The sequence below is a fragment of the Stenella coeruleoalba genome (assembly GCF_951394435.1).
Source record: "Stenella coeruleoalba genome assembly, chromosome: 11".
NCBI classification, from domain to species: Eukaryota; Metazoa; Chordata; class Mammalia; order Artiodactyla; family Delphinidae; genus Stenella; species Stenella coeruleoalba.
The window spans coordinates 85283744-85306240 of NC_137157.1; the positions used below are offsets into that span (position 1 = coordinate 85283744).

The 22497-nt window shown below is 35.9% G+C and overlaps 1 protein-coding gene across 1 annotated transcript in view; it reads right to left on the bottom strand.

Moving 5' to 3' along the window:
* Positions 1-927: 927 nt before the first annotated feature.
* The window catches only part of LOC307194738 (solute carrier organic anion transporter family member 1B3-like), a gene marked incomplete at both ends in the record, with an annotated part of 53256 nt that continues 31686 nt past the window's right edge, over positions 928-22497 (bottom strand). Inside the window, 7 exons of the mRNA XM_079938043.1 lie at positions 928-1123; positions 2190-2307; positions 6851-6915; positions 12150-12334; positions 14515-14680; positions 18077-18272; positions 19629-19793. Of these exons, the coding sequence (XP_079794169.1) occupies positions 928-1123; positions 2190-2307; positions 6851-6915; positions 12150-12334; positions 14515-14680; positions 18077-18272; positions 19629-19793 (1091 nt within the window). The remainder of the gene's footprint in view (positions 1124-2189; positions 2308-6850; positions 6916-12149; positions 12335-14514; positions 14681-18076; positions 18273-19628; positions 19794-22497) is intronic.

A 22497-nucleotide genomic window follows, 5' to 3' on the forward strand; every position in this document is an offset into this window, starting at 1 on the left:
TCACTAGCAAATGCTGTATTCAAATATTTGTTCTCATTCACTCTACTTCTTATCCTACTTGTGAGGGTGTGAAAGATCTCTGTGCACCAAACAGAAACACACAAAAAGCCATGCAATTGAGAGAGAGTTGGTAAATGATTTGGTGCAGACTCCATTTCTGCCAGAGCAGACAAACAAAATGAAGACACATCTTTTAAATGGGCTTTGCTTTCTCAGGTTAATGTCAGCGTTTCTTAATCCATATCCATGTGCTTGAAAGAAACTTAACACATTCTGTAATATGTTGTCTGACAGTTGCAGCTTGGAAATTTTCTATTAGTTCTATTTCTTCAGCAGTATTTTAATGAGAGGTTGGAAGAAGATGTATCAAGTGCTGATAGTCAAATTAGAAATTAATAAGGTCTGGGAAATATATGACTTAACACATGAATGACAGATGTCACGATAGCATAAGCCCTCCATCATACTAGACTTTAGGCTTGAGTAACATTGTCCAAACTGGTTTTGGTTCTTGTTTTAAAAAGAAAGGTATTAAGCTTTTCTTCTTATTTAGACTATTAATTTCTCTCTTCCTTTTTCACCTCTACCTATCTTCTAGTCACCGGTTTTATTGCGTTACAATTACCTGAGCAAATACATTTTCTTCTATTACATATTAACCATACCTTTCACTTTAACTTTGTATGGATCATATATTCTAATCTTAACCACAAATGCATAGCCACACCTTAACAATGAGTACTCCCATTTTTTCCCATTTATAGTTTGTTTCATTGTCATAAATTCATAGGTGATTCATTGTTCCATCATTAGTATAGAATGTGAAAATTGTCAGTGAAGGGACCAGGAACTGCTCAGAAATAACATCCTACTCAATTAATACAATGTTAGTTGAAAACACAGCAGCAGAAGAATTTTTTTCTCCCCTTAAATATGTGTTTCACGGTCCACTGCGGCATCACTACTTAACGGTTCTAAGTTCGCTTCGTTCACGGATTTTCTTTCATTTTCTGATGTCTTGATATCTTTTCCTTGATATTTTTTCTTCATAACAGAAATTAATACAACATATAAAACAAGAGCTGGGAGTTTTAAGCCTGTAGTCAAGCCAAAGAAAGTATTTCTGTGAAAAGAGAAAAAAAGTCAGTTTTTACTTGGAAAACACTTTACAGTGTTGCTCTTCAGTATGCAGAAGGCCTTTAAAAAATAATATTTGAAATCTTACATAAAAACATTGAAGTAGCAATTTCAGTGATTCTTTTGATTGGAGCATAAGAAGTTTGTGATTATTTTTAAAGGACGATTAACCCACAGAAACTAAGGATGGTTCACGATCTGCCCAAGTGCTTTCCGTAAAATAAGGTATATTTGGAATGTTTAACTTTCTCAGAGACAGATTAGTTCATGTGTAATGAGAACAGATTATAAAGGAAATGAACTGACTGTGAGATAATCAGATTGAATCCATTTATATTGAACCAGGAGCCAGTGTTTACCTTATAGGCTTGCTGTCTACGAAGCCCTGCCCTGTAGTCTACTGAAAATTTTTCACAAGGCCACATAAAATTACCTAGTACACATGGTCTAGTCCAAGGATTCTCGGCTTTGATTGAACATAAGAATCACCTAAGGAGATTTTAAAACTCCCATTCCCCAGGCCACACCCCCTGACCAATAAAATCAAAATTGAAATAAGTATTTCAAAATAGAAGTTAGCATTTTGGGGGAATTCCCTGGTGGTCCAGTGGTTAGGACTCCATGTTTTTACTGCTAAGGGTGCGGGTTCAATCCCTGGTTGGGGAACTAAGATCCTGCAAGCTGCATGGCACAGCCAAAAAAAAAAAAAAAGGAAAAAAATAAATAGTTTTTAAAGCTCCTCAGGTGATTATAATGAGCAGGAAAGATTGATGACCACTGACCTGGTAGGTTGAGAAGCAGTCGCCTCATAACATTATTAACTAATAACATTATTAACTAAATGTTGAGAAGCTTTATGCAAAAGATACTTTGAACAATTATTAGGTTTAACTGAATGGAATTAATTCTATAACTTTGAGTTGTTTACAAAGTTTATTAAATGGTAGCTATAATTCCTAATATTATTATTACACTGAAAATATCTCATTCTTTAGTAATTAACATAGTCAAAGGAAAAAATCAATTAATGAAATATATTTATGAGAACTTACCCATATAATGTGGAATTGTATATCCGACAAGACCCTTGCTTCCCATAGTTGTTGACAGACCACTTCATACAAGCTCTATCAATCAGAGCCCCAAAATATATAGGAGCTGGAATTCCTCCTGCAACGTAAGATGAGAAGATGTCAACCCAAGGAACATATTTCAAAGGAAAAAGTGATATTCCACACTGATATATTTGGATTATGTAGAAATTAAAAATTTTGAAAAAAAATATTTTGGAGCACTTGTCCATTGATTTGGCCTAACTCTACTCAAGAATCAAGATTATGAGGAATCTCCAAAGCTCAAATCACATACAATAGCATAGACATCTTTTATCTACCCTCACCATGCCAACACGTATAGGGAAGAAGGAAAATTATATGCCTGTACATTGTTCTTCTTATAATGCCAATTAAGCCTGGTTGGTAAAAAGGAGAATGTTGTCAGTAAAACATAGAAGTTATATTGGTTCATATGTAATTTTTCTTAGGCAAGGAAGGACAGCTAGGATAGCAGGAGTAGAGTTATAACTTCACAGGGAAAGGGAAAATCTCTCAGCTCAATTGCTGCAAAGGCAAGAGATTTTTCAACTCTATTTTTAAGTAAATTAAAAGGTGGGGGCTTCCCTGGTGGCACAGTGGTTGAGAATCTGCCTGCTAATGCAGGGGACACGGGTTCGAGCCCTGGTCTGGGAGGATCCCACATGCTGCGGAGCAAGTAGGCCCGTGAGCCGCAACTACTGAGCCTGCGCGTCTGGAGCCTGTGCTCCACAACAAGAGAGGCCACGATAGTGAGAGGCCCGTGCACCGAGATGAAGAGTGGCCCCCGCTTGCCACAACTAGAGAAAGCCCTCACACAGAAATGAAGACCCAACACAGCAAAAATTAATTAATTAATTAATAAACTCCTACCCCCAACATCTAAAAAAAAAAATCTTAAAAAAAAAAAAAAACTGAATGCCAACACTAGGACTTCCTCCCCAGAGAAGCACAGGCCCAGCTTCACTGAGTGCTAGGCTCCTGGTAGGCTGTGCTTTTTTTTTTTTGGCCTCAGGGCTCCACTCCCACCTTCTTGGAGTCATGAAGCATTTTCTCTCCATTGATTGTGTTCTTTCTTTTTTTTTTTTTTTGCGGTACACGGGCCTCTCACTGTTGTGGCCTCTCCCATTGCGGAGCACAGGCTCTGGACGTGCAGGCTCAGTGGCCATGGCTCACGGGCCCAGCCGCCCTGCGGCACACAGGATCCTCCCGGACCGGGGCACGAACCCATGTCCCCTGCATCGGCAGGCAGACTCTCAACCACTGCGCCACCAGGGAAGCCCGATTGTATTCATTTTTAATACCTCCTGAAGCAGCCTGGGCTGTCCAAGGGCCTGTGGTGCTGAATTTTGCTTCTGTTGATGTTCTGATCATAATGATGCCTAGGTCTCTTCAGTGGCCTGTACCTAACCCAGTTTTTATTTGTAGTTATGATTTTGCAGAATTTGAGGATTTTCAGGAACACACATGTTGTCTTATAGCAGAAGTGCCCATCTGCTTTTACTGCTATTTTAATAAACTCTGACATTGACTCCTAATTCTAAGCATTAGTAACTTGACCAGATTTTACAGATATGCTAATTTTCAAATTTTATATTGTTACATAAAAATGGTAGTGATTCATAGTTTACAGTTTTGCCAATTTCATTTACTTTTAATCAGTCTCAATTTTCTGAGAGTGAGAAATCTTAGAATGTCAAGGAACTGCTGTCTGAGACGAATATATCTGAGGAAAACTGTTACTGAGAAACTGGATTAGGAATTCACAGGTTTCTACAAATCTAAGCCATTCCTTTGAAAAATGAAAACTATGTGCCAGCAATTTATTTTTCTTATATAAAAATAGCACTGGTTTGATCAAACTTAATGAATTAAATGTTTCAGGTAACAAACTTAGTCTTATATTATTGAAAATTTAAAACTTCAGATAACTTGTTTTCCAAATACCTGTTTCAGTTTAATATACCTTCCACAATTTACATTGTATTCAGACAGTTGTTTGTGACTGGACATTTGGTCCTCAGTATGTATTTCTCCCCTAGAAGAGTTAGATTCCATTGGGCCATATACTGGACGTATCAAAATAGGATGCTCAAAATCAGAATAGCAAAATTCCTTTTTTTCTATTTTACGTCTCTAGAGGAACTTCTATTCTCAATCTCATTTCAGCATATCAGAAGGAATACTAGCTCCCCCAATTCTCTTTCTATCTGCTAACTTCTATAGCTTAGATTCTAGGAGTGAGGCATCTCCATTGGATCTAGAGGAACTGCCAGGATTGGACAGAGAGCTACAAAAGACAAGGTAGAAACTTTAATGCACATAGCTAACTGAAAGAAGGCAGTCTGAAAAACTACTTACGGTATGATTCCAACTATATGATCCTCTTCCATAAAGTTTGCACTATTCCTGCCAGCTGGAAATAACTATCCTCTTTAGAACTCTTAGCACTTTGTAGCTCACTCACAGCCCTTATCCTACAGTACCTCCATCTTCTCCTTCTCTCCCATACCTTTTATATTTTCTCCTTTTACCTTTGAGGATCTGTGATTTTCTCCCAAATATACTTGTTGGACACCTGCTCCATTGTAACTTGGCCATAGTTATGCTTCTTTCTTTTGCTTGCAAGAGTCCCAAGGATTGACGCCCTCCCATTTCCTTTTCTTTCAGCCATCGGTGGTTGCCTCCCGGCCATGATCAGTTGCCTACCCCAATTCCTAGAGCAATCATGTCCTTTTCCTACTTCCCAGGAATAAGCATATAATGTAAACAGGTCTTAAAAAGCAGTAGCACAGGGGTTAGGTTAGAAGTTGTTAAGCTACCAACAGGAAACTGTATGGTATAAATGGCAAATGGCAACAAAGGGAAAAGGATAATTTTCTAAATCTTGTACTAATCACCTCATCTGAATATTTAGAAATAGGCCTTTAGCCTCTAGATTCTATAGTATTACTATTTGACAGCAACAACAAAATACAACTTCCTGAGCTTTCTTTCATTCAGAGCACTCCCCATTCTAAGATGCTCAGTTCTAGAATTTTAGTTCCCATGAAACCAAGCAGAACCCTGTGGGCCCCTGCAAGTACAAAGTTCCCTCCATGTCCCCTGCCTCTTGTTTGTAGAAAAGATGAAGTCTCCCAGGCCTTCCTGAGTCACAAAAGAGCAAGCTCAGGCAGTTAATGATTAGGACAGCAGAGTCACAGAATCTTTCCAGTGTCTGATGTACATCCCTGAGTTGTGTTGCAGATACCATAACTGCCACCAAAGAGAAAAAGCTAACCGCCTAATGACCAGCCTGTAGCCATGCCATAAGCTGCTCCATCTATGGCTAGCACAATTCCAAGAACTGGCTTCAGATAATGGGATTAACATTATTATTGCTCATGATAATCTATATTTGGTGGGCATCAAAATAATTGTAGTTTACTCTGCCTGTATATGTAGGTGGGCATCTAAAATTATCAGCAAAAAGATACTACAGATCCATGTCGACATCTTCCACTTTAAGAATACAATGCCCTATGTCGGCATGAAATTATAGAAGATGGACTTTCATCCCTAATCCCATGGAATGGAATGATGTCTGACAAGCAGCTCTTTTGCTCCTTTTCTGTTTGTCTATTTCTGTTCCCCTTAAACCTTAATTATAAAAATCAGATCACTAGGTAACATTTAACCTAACTCCTGACTTGTGCTCTACTTAATGCACACCATGCGTTGCCTAACCTGTTGATTCTTTTCCTAGATTAAAAGAAGTAGGAATGAAGAATTAAGTAATTAAAAATGATTGACTCTCTATCCCCAGTGCCCCCTTAGCAAACTTGCAAGCAGACCACATGGGCAAGATAGCATCCAAAGGAAGATCAGGAGTAGTCAGCAAGTCTGCATGAAGTGAAAAAATGATGAGGAATCTGACCTCCTACCTTAATAATTAACTGAGATTATTTCCCCTTTTTCCCTTTAAAAACTATCATGGCTGAGCAGAATCTTCAGAGATGGTTTTGGGATGAGTCTGCCTTCTCCCTAGATTGCTGGCTTTTCTGATTAAAGCAACTTTCCTTTCTACCAACACTTGCCTCTCAAATATTGGCTTTTGAACAGGGAACAGCCAGACCTGAGTTCAGTAACACCCATTCCCTTCTGCATTTTAAATTTCTATTAAAGGTTATCTGCCCCAGCCTTAGAGAACTAGTCTGAGGGACTGTGAAAGTCCTCATCTGTTGTTTTGCACAATCTCCCAGGTCTCCTGAGCTGTTTTGGGCATTACGCCCCTCAGCATAGAAGGAAGGTCCTGCACTCTGCATATGGGAAGAAATATTCCTAAGTCTTAAATTAAATTCTTGGAGACCACTGATCTTTGTTTTAGAAAGGATATAATACAACTATGATGATGCCTTTTTCTTACAGATTGATTCTAAATAGAACTGACAATGAAATTCTCTTTTAGGTCATTTAGTTCTCCTTTATCTCATTATTTTTCATTTACCACAAACATTAAAATGATATTTTACTTATACCTTTTTAAAGAAACTTTCTGATAATTGGAAATCAGTTACATTCAGTCTTTGAGCTTTGACATGAAAATTTATACCTGGAATTTATCATCTACATATTTATCATACCTAGTGTTCGAATAGTTAGTGAATGGAAACCCATGGCAAGTGATTTCAGTTCAGGTTCAACATTTCTGAAATAAGATAAAGGCAAAGCAACATTAAGCATCTCTAAAATACCAGATTGAGCTAAATATTAAAGCATTTCTCAGTGTTGTTCTTCATGATCTAATGAAAATCCTCAAGTGAAGAGCAGATATTATTTAAAGTTATATTTTCAGTTGTTTTAGAAGGCAAACATCTGAATGATAGTAACAGTTCTTATTTCTTTACTTATTCAATGTGTTACAATTTCAAGACAGTTTTACAAACATTTCCACATTTGATCCTTAGAAAATCCTGAGATAGTGGTTGGAATAGACTTTATGATATCTATGAAGACAGTGATTTCATGTGATCTATTCAGTTGACACCTGCCATATGAGAGAGCAAATACTTTTATGTAGGTCTTGGTCTGAGCAGAACTCTTTTTACTACTTCATTTCTATCATTGCTCTTAACAGAAAAGTTGACTAATATGATTCATAAACTACATAATATAACCAGGAAGGTCTAAAAAGATATCTGTATTCTACTGTCTAGTGTATTTAAATGTCATTTTAAAGGTAGCAAATACACTTGTATCCTCTCACAATTTAACTCACTTTTGCATTTAGAAAGTTATTTCCACAATTCCATATTTCTATGTTCAATGAGCTGATGATATAACCAACTCTGTAATAACCTAATACATATCAAGCAAAATAAATTATCTGACTGTAGTGGCAAGATGGGGGAGGGTGACTGAGGCTCAGAAGTTCTGTTTTTACCGAAATATTGAATTAACTGATACAAAGGTTTATTTTTTTTCTTGAATGACTGTATGTGTTCAGAGATAAGTAAATTTAGTCATTCAACAAACATTTGCCATGTGCCTCCTAGGAGACTCTATGCTAGTCTTTGTTATTGATATAAAGAGATAAATCATGTTTATAGTAACTAAATGCCTTAGATAAGTCATTCAACCTCTCTTAGCCTCAGTTTCCTTATCTGCTAAGTAGTCTTATCTTGTGTGTTGTGAGGATACAATGTAATAAGCTAGCCCTCTAAACCTCAATTTTCTTTACACAAAATTGCCCTTTAAGCCTTGTAGGAGAGCTACCCTTGAGTGAGATTCTCAAAAGTATTCAAGAAAGCTTATAAAAGTAAACAGGATAAAAAATTAAACATAGCATAATAAAAATTAAACACAGCAGAGTTATGTATTAAGAAAGAAAATGAATGGAAAGGGTTTTTCCTCTGCTTTTGCAAAAGGCAGGGACACTTCCACTAGCCGAGCTGAGGACACAAAACACTATGCTTGAGGGCAGTGAAGCCATGCCAGTAAGTAGATGAGGTCATGTTATTCAAAGAGGTGAGTTCTTCCCTGAGGAAATTGTCATGAGGGAATCAGCCATGACAGCTAACTAGTCCAGTTAGCTGTCTCTCTCAAATAATCAGATTTCTTAAAAGGGCTTTTGGGAAGAGAGAGAATGCAGTTTGTTCCTGGTTGAATTTTCTGTGACAAGTGCCTGAAGTGTCACTTTTCATTGCAGTTGATTTTTTAAAGGGTGTATTTGGCTTACAAGCTGGATGCAATAGAGGCAAAATTGAGATGTTTGCTATCAACTTGTATTTTTACCCAGGGAGAGGGCTAGTGTGTAGGAGAATTGAGCGGACTTGGGGATAGTGATAATATCTTCCTGAAAGGGAACTTGAAATCTTAGACAACTCAGTGGAAATGATAGACTTATGTGATATAATGACACACAACACACATACACACATATAGAGTGACAATCACACACACTCCTACATTCACATGGATGCACACTTACAGACCCTCATGCTCATACTTACATGCACACTCTCAACACACACACACACACACACACACACATTTTTATCATGTAAAGTATTGGTCACTGCAGCATGAGTCCTACCTCAATCTGACAGTGATCAGCTCTGTATTTTGATCAACATTTCTCAGGATGGATTCTCCACAAAAAGCACCTCCTATCATAGCCTTCTGTTTCCTCTGATTCTGTTCTTGCCTCCCAAAGACATATTTTCCACTCAACAGGCAGTGATCTTCTAATTGGATAAGATAGTTGTATAATTCTACTGCTCAGATCTCTCTGCTGGCTTCTTAATACAATGAGAGTAAACTCCAAAGTCTTTACTGTGATCCATAGGGTCTGTGCTCTCTGCACCATGCCTGCTCTCTCATTGTATTTCTTACCTCTTTCTTCTTCGTACAGTCCTCCTGGTCTTGTACATGTCAAGTATGTTCCACCTCAGGACTTTTACCTCCACTGCTACCTTCCCTGGATTGCTGTTCACCTGTTCATATCTGCATGATTTGTACCCTCAATCTTTATTCAGGTCTCATCAAATGACTTTCAATGGAAGGTATCTGAATTAGTACTGCTTCTCCACCCCCTCTTCTTTCTTTGCTTTTCTTTTTTCCTTTCTTTTTTCCTCATCAGGTTATTCTCATCTATGGTCTCCCCTTTCCCACACTGGGGGAACATCAAGTCAGGCTGTGGTGACAGTGGAATGGGGATCCTAAAGCAGACCCTGCCATTGCGATTTACAGAGACAGAGGGTAATTAAAACCCTAGTTAGTGAAGATGCAGTGCGCCTCCTTCCTCACCAGAATTTAGTGATGGAGGGCTCTGCCAAGGGCCTGAGCAATGTACTGTAAACTTGGCTGTTAGGCTTCTTAATGTTTAATTTTTTTGGATGCATGGTGATTAGCTAATTGCATTTTACTGGAGATGCAGGCCGTTGACCTAGTGAGGCTGGAGGTTCAGATGCTCATGGAATGTCGTGGTCTAGTTTGGTGATCCATCTCTTTCAATGGCTCAGACAGGTGATTGAATAAAATCCCCAGAAATGCACTTGGTAGACTAACCACACTTTGTAGAAGTGAAGTAGGTTGTTTATCATGCACATCCAGATCATAGCTTTAGCCTCAATTATTCTATAATATGTGGATTTCTTCAAAACTTAACTATTCTTGCAGAGAGGGTGGCTTTTACTAAGAGGAAAGGGGCTCTTATGATGAGTCGTCTTCTATAACTCCTGTCCAATTTTTAAAGATTCACAGAGTTGGTTGAGCTTTCAAATTCTTGGGAGGGAACAGTCTGAAACTACCATTTCTTTAAAACAGTGTTGTAAAAAAATGCTTTTGAAATTATTTCGAAAAAAGTTTTTGAAATTAATTATTCTTGCAGAAAAGTTGCAAGAATAGTACAAGAATTCCTTCCTTATTCCTGTCATCTGTATTTCCAAGCATTAAAATTTTATTACCTTTTCTATATTTTTACTCTGATTTTTTCTTCCTAATGCTTAACACTTCTTTTTTTTGTGTATTTACATGCTTATTTATTTATTGTTTCTTCTCCTACACCCATCCACTCTCCCATCCCTCACCCCAATGAAAGCTAGTGAAAGGAGAGCCCTTATCACTTTTGTTCACAGTTCCATCCGTGGCCCCTAGAACCGTGCCTAACATATATACTGAATGTGTAAATATCAACACTCCTGCTTAGTCTAGTTTTAATAATAGCCTTATGATGTAAGCATTGGGGAATCATTAATAGACTGAAGTTTATATTTTTATTCCACAGTCTGCCTCACAAAAGTTCTCTTTCAATAAAATCGAAGAGAAATCAATAATGTTGATGTGAGAAATCAATAAATGTTGATGTGAGAAATCAATAAATGTTTTTGATAAATGGTAATGTTGATCTTATCACTTTCTTATTAAGATAAAATTATCATCAATGTTGTAACAGTTTTCTCTAAAATTCTCGTTCTCCTCATGAAAAATTTTAAATTAAGAAGCCAAGACTTGTTGAGATGCAAGCTAATTTGGAGTTTTGAGACAACTTCCTGTAATTTAATGAATCTGTAATTTGGCAAATATGGAAAGCTTCTCCTTTTGAGTAGACAGTATTTTATGGTAAGGTAGAGCTTTATCTGTGGAATAAATTAGTATAAATAATTTGACAAGATTTAAGGGTCATTGTGGAATTTAAACAACTGTAGTCTCAGTTTATAGCTTTATACTCATTTTAAAAAACATTAATATATTTGTTTTCTTTCCCTTCTAAGTCATGCTGTTGGCTGACCGTGAACCTGTTGCTAACTACTTATGTCTTAAAAGTATAACTAGAGGTTAACCCAGATCACCATATTTACACATATATATTTTAATACCTACATGCAAGTCTTTACATGCTTTCACTTTTAGGTGATTGAATGATTAACTTCACCAACAGGCCTTGTATTACCTACTCCCTTCCTAACCCTGCAGTCTTACCTTGTGCCATCTGTCTCACTCAGTATGTTCCAACCAACTGGCTTCTCTTCACTCCTCAAACACATCAGTTCTTTCCTGCCTTGAAGCATTGGCATATAGCCCCTCTCCCTGTAAAGTTCTTCACTTGCTAACTTTAACATACCCTCTAGACCTTTAGATTGTGTCACGGTTTTTGAGAAGTATTTTCTGAGTCCTCTTCCTCACAGCTCCTCACCTCAATCCTAAATTTGTTTTTCCTTTTTATTCCCGTTAATAGCACTCTTTTTTTCTTAGTAGTACTAACGACAGTTTGTAATTATGTGTTTATTTTTAAGCTTATTTGCCTTACATAAGTCTTTCCTGTTATACTCTAAACTGTATGAGAACAGGTACTTTATCTGTTTTATTCACCATGGAGTATTCTTCACCAAGTGTGGTCTAAATATTTGTCTAATCAGTGGAGAAAAGAATGAATATTGCTCATGTATTTTTCTTTTCTCTACGAGGGTATTTGAGAGACTAGGTCAAAAGCCATTCTTTTAACTAGGATTAAAAACTTTGGAATATCATAGACTGTTTATATTATGTGATCTGGTTCCCCAATTTTTTTTTTCAATGGAATCAATAGGTGATTCACTCTGACAGGCCCAACAGGGTATAAGGCATCTCAAAATGAGAAGTTCTTTTAGAATAACAACGGGGATTCTTTCACATTGAGGCAGTTGTCGATCAGTCTCTGTCTTAAAATTCTCATTAAGAGGAGAAAGTACAGAATCTAGATTTTGTAGTGGCAAAGGTCAAGGCAAAATTATTATTAATTATGGCAGTGAAATATCACAGTAATCCTAAGAAAATGCACTCTTAGAAAATTTAAATGTAACAAAATATGAATTGGGGTTCCAAATATATTATGGAAAAATATGCACATTATTAGGTGTGTTTATAGTCTATGTAAAAATGCTTTTAAAAAGTAATACTCACTTAAAAACCAGCATGATATTTGAAGTGCTTCCCAATGCAGAAGAAAAAAAGATAAATATTTGCACTACTATATAAACATAAAATTTTCTTGTACATTGATCATTTTTGGGGCATTCACCCAACTTCATTGAGTTATTTCTGCTCTGGAAACCATTTACTTCCACACAACTACAGTTATGAAACATCTGAAAAATAGTTTTTGAAATATGACAGAATATATTTACAAAATATGACTGGGCTATAAATATATTCTATTATATTTAAAGACATCTCACTCATCTAAGCTAAAATATTTACAGTTTTTAAAGAAAACATTCTAACAATACAGTTGTTTAAGAATTGAAGGGCAAAATAGTTTCCTGGATTCCTTTATAGACAAGAAAATGTAATTTACTATTAACTTTTCATACATCCCTAAATTAAAAATTAGGAAAGAATAGAAAAAAAGTAATGTCTGAAACTCTGTAAATTATTTTCTCATCAATATAAAATGTTTAAATATTTCTCTATCACTCACTTTTATTTTCTATAGCACACCTACTTACTCTCTTTAACAATCTCTACAGAGTGTTAGTGACACTCCCTGAGTAGGATTGCCTAGGGAATCCAGAAATTATAGTAGTTTTGGAGGGGTCAAACCTGGGTCGAGAACCACCCATTCGAATGGGGCAAAGTCCAGGGCAGAAGGGACCAGGCACGGATGCTAGAATTCCACTTTGGCCAGCAAATACAACATCTGATTGCATAATGACAGATTATAGGATAGATGATGCCATTACCAGAGAGGTTCAACACAACAGAATACCCTAAAGGTTAGAACACAGCTGGAGAAAATTTAGGAACAAATGATTTTAGAAATTTAATTTGGCAGGCAGTTTATGTAGCTAGATGGCTTTAATAAATTCTGTTCTGAGTCTAGGCTAAACTAAGGTTTAAGGGAAATTTGAACCCATTAATGCTAAAGGCCAATTACTGAAGGAGGAACTGGGGAAGAATTTGAATTCATACTTATCTGATGACCAAGCTTTACTTTTTTTTTTACTAAGAATTGTATGGAGAAATTCTTTATGTAGCAAGCCTAAGTACAAAGGGCATTATTTTGAGTGATTAAGAAGGGATGACTTATTACTAAGAATTTGGTAAAAGAACTCCGCAGTGGTCCCTAAATGGTAAAGTATTAAGAAGATGATGTCTCCATAGTAGACAGAGCTCTCTTTAGGATTCTAACATCATGTCTCTTCCAGCCCTTCACGCATGGACAAGGTGGGACCATAGATTAAACGGGGCACTCTCAATGAAAGGCACTATAGCCATGCATACGAGATATGGGTTTTTAAGTATAGTCTTTGGGCCATTTTTGTGCAAATTTATGACTCAGCTTCAAAGAATCTAGGTTCTTCAAAAAGTTCTCAGTGACCTTCATTAATGCAGTTAGTAGGACTATGGGCAAGAAAATGATGGTAAAGTTTGAAAATCAAATACAGGAGAATGTGGTAGAGAGCAATGATCATAGCTGATAATATTGCTAATATTGGTGATAGGAAAAGGGCCCAGGAAATGGGTCCCCAACTTTGTGAGTTGTTCAGTGGATTGGAAGTAGAATAGAGAACACCATATCTGATGCCCAGCTATTGGAAGTTACTTGGGGGATTGGGGAGAACTCATAATTTGCATGGAAGGGGATATTTTGAGTGAAGAAGACAGTGGCACTTCTATGGGAGATGTTAGCAATAGTTAAGCAGAATATTAAGTTATCCTGTGTAGGAAAAGTGCCAACCTTGAAAAAAATCAAAATTGGAAGCCAAAAATTGGACAGTCAAGTGAGCATGAAGCCTTGATTAATTTCTTGGAAAGTCAAAAGGGTATTGAGCCTCAAGATAAACTCTCCAGCATCTATATGCAAGGTTGCATCTAGATGGTTGTCCTGAAAAGGCACCCAGATTGACAAGGGGTTGGCTCAGGATTTTCCCCTAGCATCTGAAGGGTAAAGTACTTCCAACCTAATGGAAATCATATCCTTTAGTCAAATGAGGTGCTTCCTAGAAATCATAAATGTTTTTAAATTTCAAAAGGTCATAGTCTTATAAACGCAAGAAGAAAAGGTGGGAGTAATCACATGAGAATTCAAGCAACAGAAAAATGTAGCTAGATGTGTAGCTGTTTGTGTCTCAAGCAGGATTTTATGTGAGGCTTTGTTTACACATCACAGCCATCACAATGACAGGCAATAATGGGAATCTTTTTCTATCTTTTTACTGGTGACCTTAGTTGTAGAAACATTTGGTAAGTAATTATCAAAGTTCAAGTAAGTTAAATCAAATCTGCAGTTTTGATTAAGGAGAAGAAAGTAAAAAATAATACTCACAACAGACTTTTTACTGCCACTTGAAGATTTGCATCCTGCTAAACAAGGTGATATGTAAGTTATTCCATTGTCTCCACAGAGTGGTTCCCATTGACTTTGATCACAATTGCAGTCAGAGTTGCAATAAGAAAGTGGTACATTTATATGAGATGCCACTGGATTATTTCTGGAAATATATGATAGACATATATCAGAAAGAGAGAAAAGAAGAAGAAAGAAGAAGAAGAGGAAGGAGAAGAGGAAGGAGAAGAGGAAGGAGAAGGAGAAGAAGAAGAAGGAGAAGGAGAAGGAGAAGAAGAAGAAGGAGAAGAAGAAGCAGGAGGAGGAGGGGAGAGGGAGGAAGGAGGAGGACAAAAAGAGAAGGGGAGGGAAAGGAAAAGAAGGAGGAGAGACGAAAAGGAGATGAGAAATAAGGGAAAGGGTTGTCTTTAAATTAAATAGAGATATTTTGCTTGTCCAAAATGGCAAAGTTTATTTTTAGTGCTTATTAACTTTTTCACCCTTTATCTTTACCCAGACATGATTTATGATGTAGAGAAAATAAAACATAAAAAAGAAACCAAAGAGGATAGGTAAGACATAGACAAGAGGTCTTTGTGATTCTGTCAAAAAATTCCTTAAAAATCACTTCAGTTTTCTAAGAATTGGTTTCTGTTCAGTAGGGTAATGGCATTAGACTAAGGTTCTTCTCAGCTCACTGTAAAGTCTCATGAATCTGTGAATGTTAATTAACTAGTTTGAATTTTTAAATCTATATTTTAACTACACAAGGAAAGGATTCAACGTGGTCAAAGCAGAATCCTTAAGGATCAATTTTTAAAAATCAAGAATAATAGAATCAGGCTTCCCTGGTGGCGCAGTGGTTGAGAGTCCGCCTGCCGATGCAGGGGACACGGGTTCGTGCCCCGGTCTGGGAAGATCCCACATGCCGCGGAGCGGCTGGGCCCGTGAGCCATGGCCGTTGAGCGTGCGCGTCCGGAGCCTGTGCTCCGCAACGGGAGAGGCCACAGTAGTGAGAGGCCCGCGTACCGCAAAAAAAAAAAAAAAAAAAAAAAAAAAAAGAATAATAGAATCAGTTGAGGAAGACTAGAAAAACTTCATATGCTTTTTTAAGGAAACCATAACAAAGTTTATAATGATTTACTGTGAAACATCGTTGTATTTATAAAATATAATCTTATAATATGGCTAAAATTATTAAATGGATTATTCATATAATTAATTTTCTGCTTATAGATTTTTAAAATTATTCTTTTTTTTTTTTGGTAAAAATCTTGATAAATTATCTTTGAATGAGAAAGTAATTTTCATGAAGAAAGAAGAAGGTAGATTCAGAAATTCTGTAATCAATGATTTTACTGAAAGCATCTAATACCTAATCCTGCTTGGGGACACACGATGGACAGGGAGTGATTTATCATAATGATTAATGACTCAGTCCGGACATTGCAATCAGACAGTCCTGTGTTCACATTAGGTCTGCCACTTCACAGCGATGTGACTACTCTTTCTAAAATTAGATTTGCCATTTGTAAGTCATAAATCCTCATAGAATTTTTTTTGGAAAAAAGTTAATTTAGCTGTTCTCAAACTTTCTGTTCCCAGCAGCCTGTCGATTCTTGAAAAGTATTGAGGACCCCAAGGGTTTTTTGTTCAAGTGGATTCTACTTATTGATGTACATACTCTACTAGAGATTAATAATAAGAAAAATTTAGTACATGAGAATGTGCAAGCACACATATCCTTAGCCAACAGACTGATATTATCATCACATATCTTGTAGCCTTAGAAAATATCTCTGTACAAGCACAGGGAAGTCTGTTCAATACTCTGTAATAACCTAAATGGGAAAAGAATTTGAAAAAGAATAAATACATATATATGTATAACTAAATCACTTTGCTGTACACCTGAAACTAACACGACATTGTTACTCAACTATGCTCCAATATAAAGTAAAAATGAAAAAAAAATATCACTATATACTCATTAGAAAATGAGAATGAAAAAGAAAAATACTATCTTGGTATTAATATGAAAATAGTTTAGAATTTGTTGACCATCTGCAAAAGTCTCAGGGACCCCTGTAGATTCTCAGACCACATTCTGAGAACCTCTACAGTAATTCATACTCTAAAAACTTACCCCAGTGACTAACATTTCATAAATGCTAAATATATTGATTCTGTTAATAGCCATCACTTAGACTATGAGTTCCATGAGGGCACTGAGGTATCCTATAAATTTTTTGACCTTTAAGGAGGCACTCAGTGAAATTTTATTGAATGAAAAAAGCCCATAGAACTCTAGCTGCCTTCTTTTGAATAGATAGCACAGTTACTGTGCTTGTTTCAGGGAACTGGCTTTAGGTTAAAGCCTGTATGCTTGTGCTGTGAAGTAGCATCATTCTGGAGTCACTGTATGACTTCAAACAAGCCACAGTTTCTCCGGGTCTCAACTAACAAAGGAAGAGGATATTAGAGGGTCGGGCTGCATAATCTCCAGGATTCTCTTCCCTCTAAAGTTCAATGTTCTAGGTACTCTGTATTTTGATATACCAGAGTGAGTGGTGGTCAATAGGAATATTCAACAACAAACAGGATTAGGAGGGAATGGGGAGATAATTCAAGATTAAGTTGGCAAGCCTCCAAGAATAGGATGATGTTTAGGTAAGCAAATGTGGGAAGATTCGACAGGTTCAAATTGACACCTCATAAGACCCAGAGTTTCAAAGCCCAAAGCCAACAATAAGCAGTGCTAAGGAGTCTGGTTACTAAACTGTGATCCAAGGATCTTTGCTTGTTGCTTGAACGTGAACATTCCTAAACTTAAATTGTTGGCTGTATTCAGGAGATGATCAGAAATCTGCACAGGAATCTTGCCCTTGATTTGGGGTAGAGACTGTAGTACTAGGTATACTGCACAATGCGTGATAATAATGAAAAGTAAAAGCTTTCTAGGTCTAATATGCCATTATGTATAGAGTATTTATCAATTCTACTGCTAATGAAGACAATACCAGAAGAAACAGAATTAGCTTGCAAAAAAGGAGAATTGAGTGCAGTGTACTGGTTTTCTTATAAAGATAATTGTTAAACATCAAAATTAACTGCAGATAAAGATTGTTCAGTCACTTTTGGAAAATGTCATTTATATTTCTCTTATGATTCACCCAAGATCATAGTGGTTAGGATTAAGAGTTTTGAAGTCAAAACCTTCAAATCTGAGTCAGAATCTTAACATTGTTAGATATGTAATCTGTGTATCTTTCTAAGCCTTGCTTTCCTTATCTATAAAATGGGGATAAAAGTACCCATCACTCATTGTAAGCACCCATAAATAATAACTATTACTATTACAAACTATATGGCTTTTCTTTAAGGAAGGAAAAAAAAGAACTTTTTGAGATCTTAAGAAATGAACATTTTAAGAATTTGTAAATTGAAATTTCTCTGAGTTAAAAGTTTAGTAAAATTGCCATCTGCCTTGTTTGCCTTACTTTCTTTTACATTAGATGGTTTATATATTGTGCTATTGGTATATTGATATATATATACAAACCCATCATAAGTCAAGGTTAGTCCAGCAACTGATTTGTTTTCACAGATTAGCGCAAAATTTAATAGGTGAAATAGGAAGGACAACATATGGCTACAAAATGAAAATTTCGCAATTCCAACCAAGGTAAATTTGAATTTTTTAATGATATATCCTCCTGTAAACACTCCAGATGCAAAAGTTGGTATGGTTATGAATCCTAGAAGTAAGAGAAAAAATGTAATTATATAAATATGGTTATTCTGAATGTCTTTACACATGAAACACTGTATATCAACCAAAATCATCCTATCTTGTTACTTCTTAAATAGAAGGCTGGCAGTCCAGGATGGAGGTAGAGGGTCAGTGCACCATGTGGGGGAGATAAAAATAATTTCTTCCTGCCAATGCTGAAGTTCTAGTTTCCTCAGTAGCAAAAGTCAGTGACTAAGAATATCTGTATGTCTGAACATATGGTTTTTATAAGGTGCTTTTTGTCCCCTCCCGGAAAACAACAACAACAAAATATCATCTTCCTGACTCTGAGACTTTTATCCTACCATCTAAAATCCTTTGCATTTCCTTAAAATGAAGAGTTCCCATCCTTAAAAACTTACTACAAATTTGCCCAGTAGTTTAGAATTGAACACTTAAATTAATCTCTCTTCTTCATTCATCTAAACACACACATGCCCTAAGATGATAAACAGGTCTATATGTGATGTTAAAAATAGTTGATTCCTCTTATAACTTTTCCATTTCATTGTCTTCCAAGATTGATTAAAGATGAAGATCCCTCTAACAAAAAATTTAGGCTGAGAACTTTATTAGGAGTTAAATTTACAATTTTAACTTTTATCTTAAGTTCAATAAGCACATCCTACAGAATTATATTTTTCTTGTTTACTTATGACCTATTCATATATCACTTGATAAATTCAGCTTAACTTATCAAATATTGGGTTTCTACAATGTGCTGGGCCATGTACTGGGTATTCTACTGCTCTTAAGAATCTTATATTATACAGGAGGTAGAGAAAGAATAATATGAGAAAACCTTTCCTTCATAAAGAAGTCTCCTTGTGTCATTGGAAACAGATACTGCAGCAAAAAAACCTCTCTAAAATATGAGATTTGTATTGAATTATATAGATACCAATGATGTGTTTAAATTGATTTTTCTCCTGGAAACATCAATGTCCTATTTTTTGTAAGTATCTGGGTCCTGATTCAAAGTCCATGAAGGATAGAAGTATAATAATTACATTACAAAAGGATTTGCCTCAGAAGCTCAGCACTAGATTATAAGATCCAGTTATGCAGATATCATATCTATATGTTCCATTCACATGTCACTTTTCCTTCAGGAATTCATCTCCTCAAAAATAACATGAGCTGTAACTTCAAATGCAGAACAATGATGATATCACAAGACCCATCGATTTGATAAAATTTGAAAAAAATAAATGAAAATTATATTTAATAAAATGTGAAATTGCCTTCACAACAAAATGTCACTTGGAGCTCAGTGACTCAGTAGCATAGCATTTATCAAGCAAACATAAACAGGTCTTACCAAACAAAATGCTAGTCTCAGATGCTGACTGGCCATACTGCTGTTCTACATATTTGAAGACATAAGTAATAATTCCAATATGGCTGCTGGCTTGTAGCAGTGTCAAAACTAATGTTATAACATACAGGGGATTGGTAAGGATGCTTTTCAAGGACTGGAAAAAACCTATAAAAACATAAAAAGAAAGAAAATATTATAATGCAGCTTACATATATATTAATATCTTAATCTTGTAAATATAATTTATATAAGATTTAAAATTCCATAAATATATAGCACAGAAAGTCAGAATACCCTGCAATCCTACTAACAGTTTTTTAAAAAAATTCTTTCAATTTTTTCCATATGTGCATTAATATTTATTTAATTAGTTCATTTTACTCCAAAACGGGATCAAACATACATGCTGTTTTAGTCAGTGCTTTGTTCGCCTCGTATTTGGTTATTCTTAGCATTCTACCATACAACTGTATACATCATTAGTTCATTTATTCATTCATTTAGCAAACGTTTGGTTTTTAATTGGGTACTGGGCAATATGCTAGGCACTCAAGAAACAAAAGTGAATGAAATGCCATGTCTCTTTTTTATTAGCACTTAATAATATAATCATTATATTAATAATATAATTATTAACTGGAAATTTATCTTAAAGATAGTATAATCCAAAGCTCACAGAAATAAGAAGACTAAGGTTCAAAAATCATAAAGGTCAATTTAGTACCAGGATTCAGATCTCTTGTTTCCTGGTATATAGCTTTTCTACCATAAAATACCGCCTCAGTGAATCTGGCAGTATTATCCATCAGCTTTCTTAACGACATATTGTGTCTCAAGTGACATTATGACAACAGTAGGGCAAAAAACCCATGCCTACAAACAGGTGTGTAACAAATCCGTAACTTCCGTACCTAGCAAGAATTATGTAATTTGGGTCTATGATCACCAGGTTAACTAGCTGTAATGGGAGTTAAAAGTGGAAGAAACCACTTAGAAAAACAGTGGGAAGTATCAGAGTCTAGCAAGACAGAACCAGATATGGTTACTGAGTTTTGGATGGTGTGGACTTTGAAAGATCTTGTGCTGTAGATCTCTAAAGGTTTCCATTAGATATGGTTAGAACCAAAACTTCTATCCAATGGTAACTAAGAAATAGTTTCATCTGCTTATAATAACAAGAAAAAAGATTAGGGCAAAGGGCATAGAAGGAGAAAAAAGAAGATGTAAGGAAATGTATAGCAGGAATAAATAACATTTTAAATTGTTAGGTCAAAATGCTAAACTTCTCTCTATGGGACTCTCCAATCAGGAAGGACAATTGACTTGTGAGGCATTCTAAGTGAGTTGTGATGTTTGATCAAAAGAAATGGGGTATATGGGCTCACCAAATCATTTAATTTTTGAGGTGAGTGAGAACGTGGATGTCATCTGAACTTCTACACAATCATGATCCACTATATATCCTCAATAAACAGATCAATAAACAACTCATTAAGCTGACTATCTCAGAAAGAAATTGCTCATTTTTGGACAATTCTCCTTGTTCACAATTTTTTTTGGTAATGAACTGATATCTTTATTTCTTTCTAACCAACTAGTCTTGTTTCTATTCAAATTAGATATATTATTTTCTGACTAAATGTTCTTAGTTATTTCATCCATTCCTAATAGCACATAATTAAGAACCTCTTTACTATCTTATTTTGGTCACTATCTTACACACACAGTTGATAACACAGATGATGTTTACAATTGCCCTATTTTGCATCTTCATTATCCTCTCCATTTTGGGGAGGCTCACAGTCACCACGTTCCTTATTTTTAGATAATCCACTACTTTTTACGGATTTAATTTACTGCAGTGTGAAAATAGCATAGCAAATGAAAATTTATTGGAATGGTATTTTTAGTGTGCATGTTAAATTTCAAAGACTCCTAAATCAGTGGTGTGCTGGTAAATGTTTAACAACTGATTCTTGGGAAAACAACATTGATTTGAATATTTCCCAATTTCGGTAATAAATGGTGGTAACTTCTCCCATCATGGCCAATTTAAGCTACCAATGTGACAGAAAATTTAAGTCTTCTCTCATGAGTCAATACAAGTCACACCATTACGTTCGGATTAGAGTGGTGGAGAGGAGAAAGTAACAATAAAAGGAGTGAGGGGAAGAACTGATGAGAGGGAGAAATTGGGCTCCACCTGACAAGCTCTAATGTCACTTCAACTTCAACTTGAAAAGGTTGTCAAGGGTTCAGGCATTGCTCTGCTTTGACTCTTACTATTCTGCCATTTCTGTGCGGTCTGAAAACTGCACTATTAACATCATTTCCACTATCTTGCTCTGACTGCCACTGGATCGTTCCCCAAATTACTGCTCCTAAATTGTTCTCCATTAGCCCTCAGGGCTTCTGTTTGAAAGGAAGGGCACTATCAAATGATGGAGGGCTCTTATTCACATGACTGACTACAATAACCTTAACTACTACTGTTGCTTGTACTTCATTTTTTAATATTTAGGTAAGCAATTTTTTCTATATAATTACCAGGAAAATAATCTTACTCTATCTAGAGAGAAACTTCCTCTGATTTCCTTCTCCATACTCCATGTCTCCACCTAAGAATAGTTAAGTTGCCCAATTTATAGGCACTCATAATTGTTTATATAGGCACTATATGGCAATTGTCTATATATTTTTTGGTACAACCCCATTATATTGTAAATACTTGGAAAACAGAGGCAATATTCTATTACCAGGGCATAGTATGCTTCCTGGTACTATTTGTGAAAGGAAAGAAGGAAAGAAAGGAAGGAAGGAAGGAAGGAAAGAAAGAAAGAGAAAGAAAGAAAGAAAGGAAGGAAGGAAG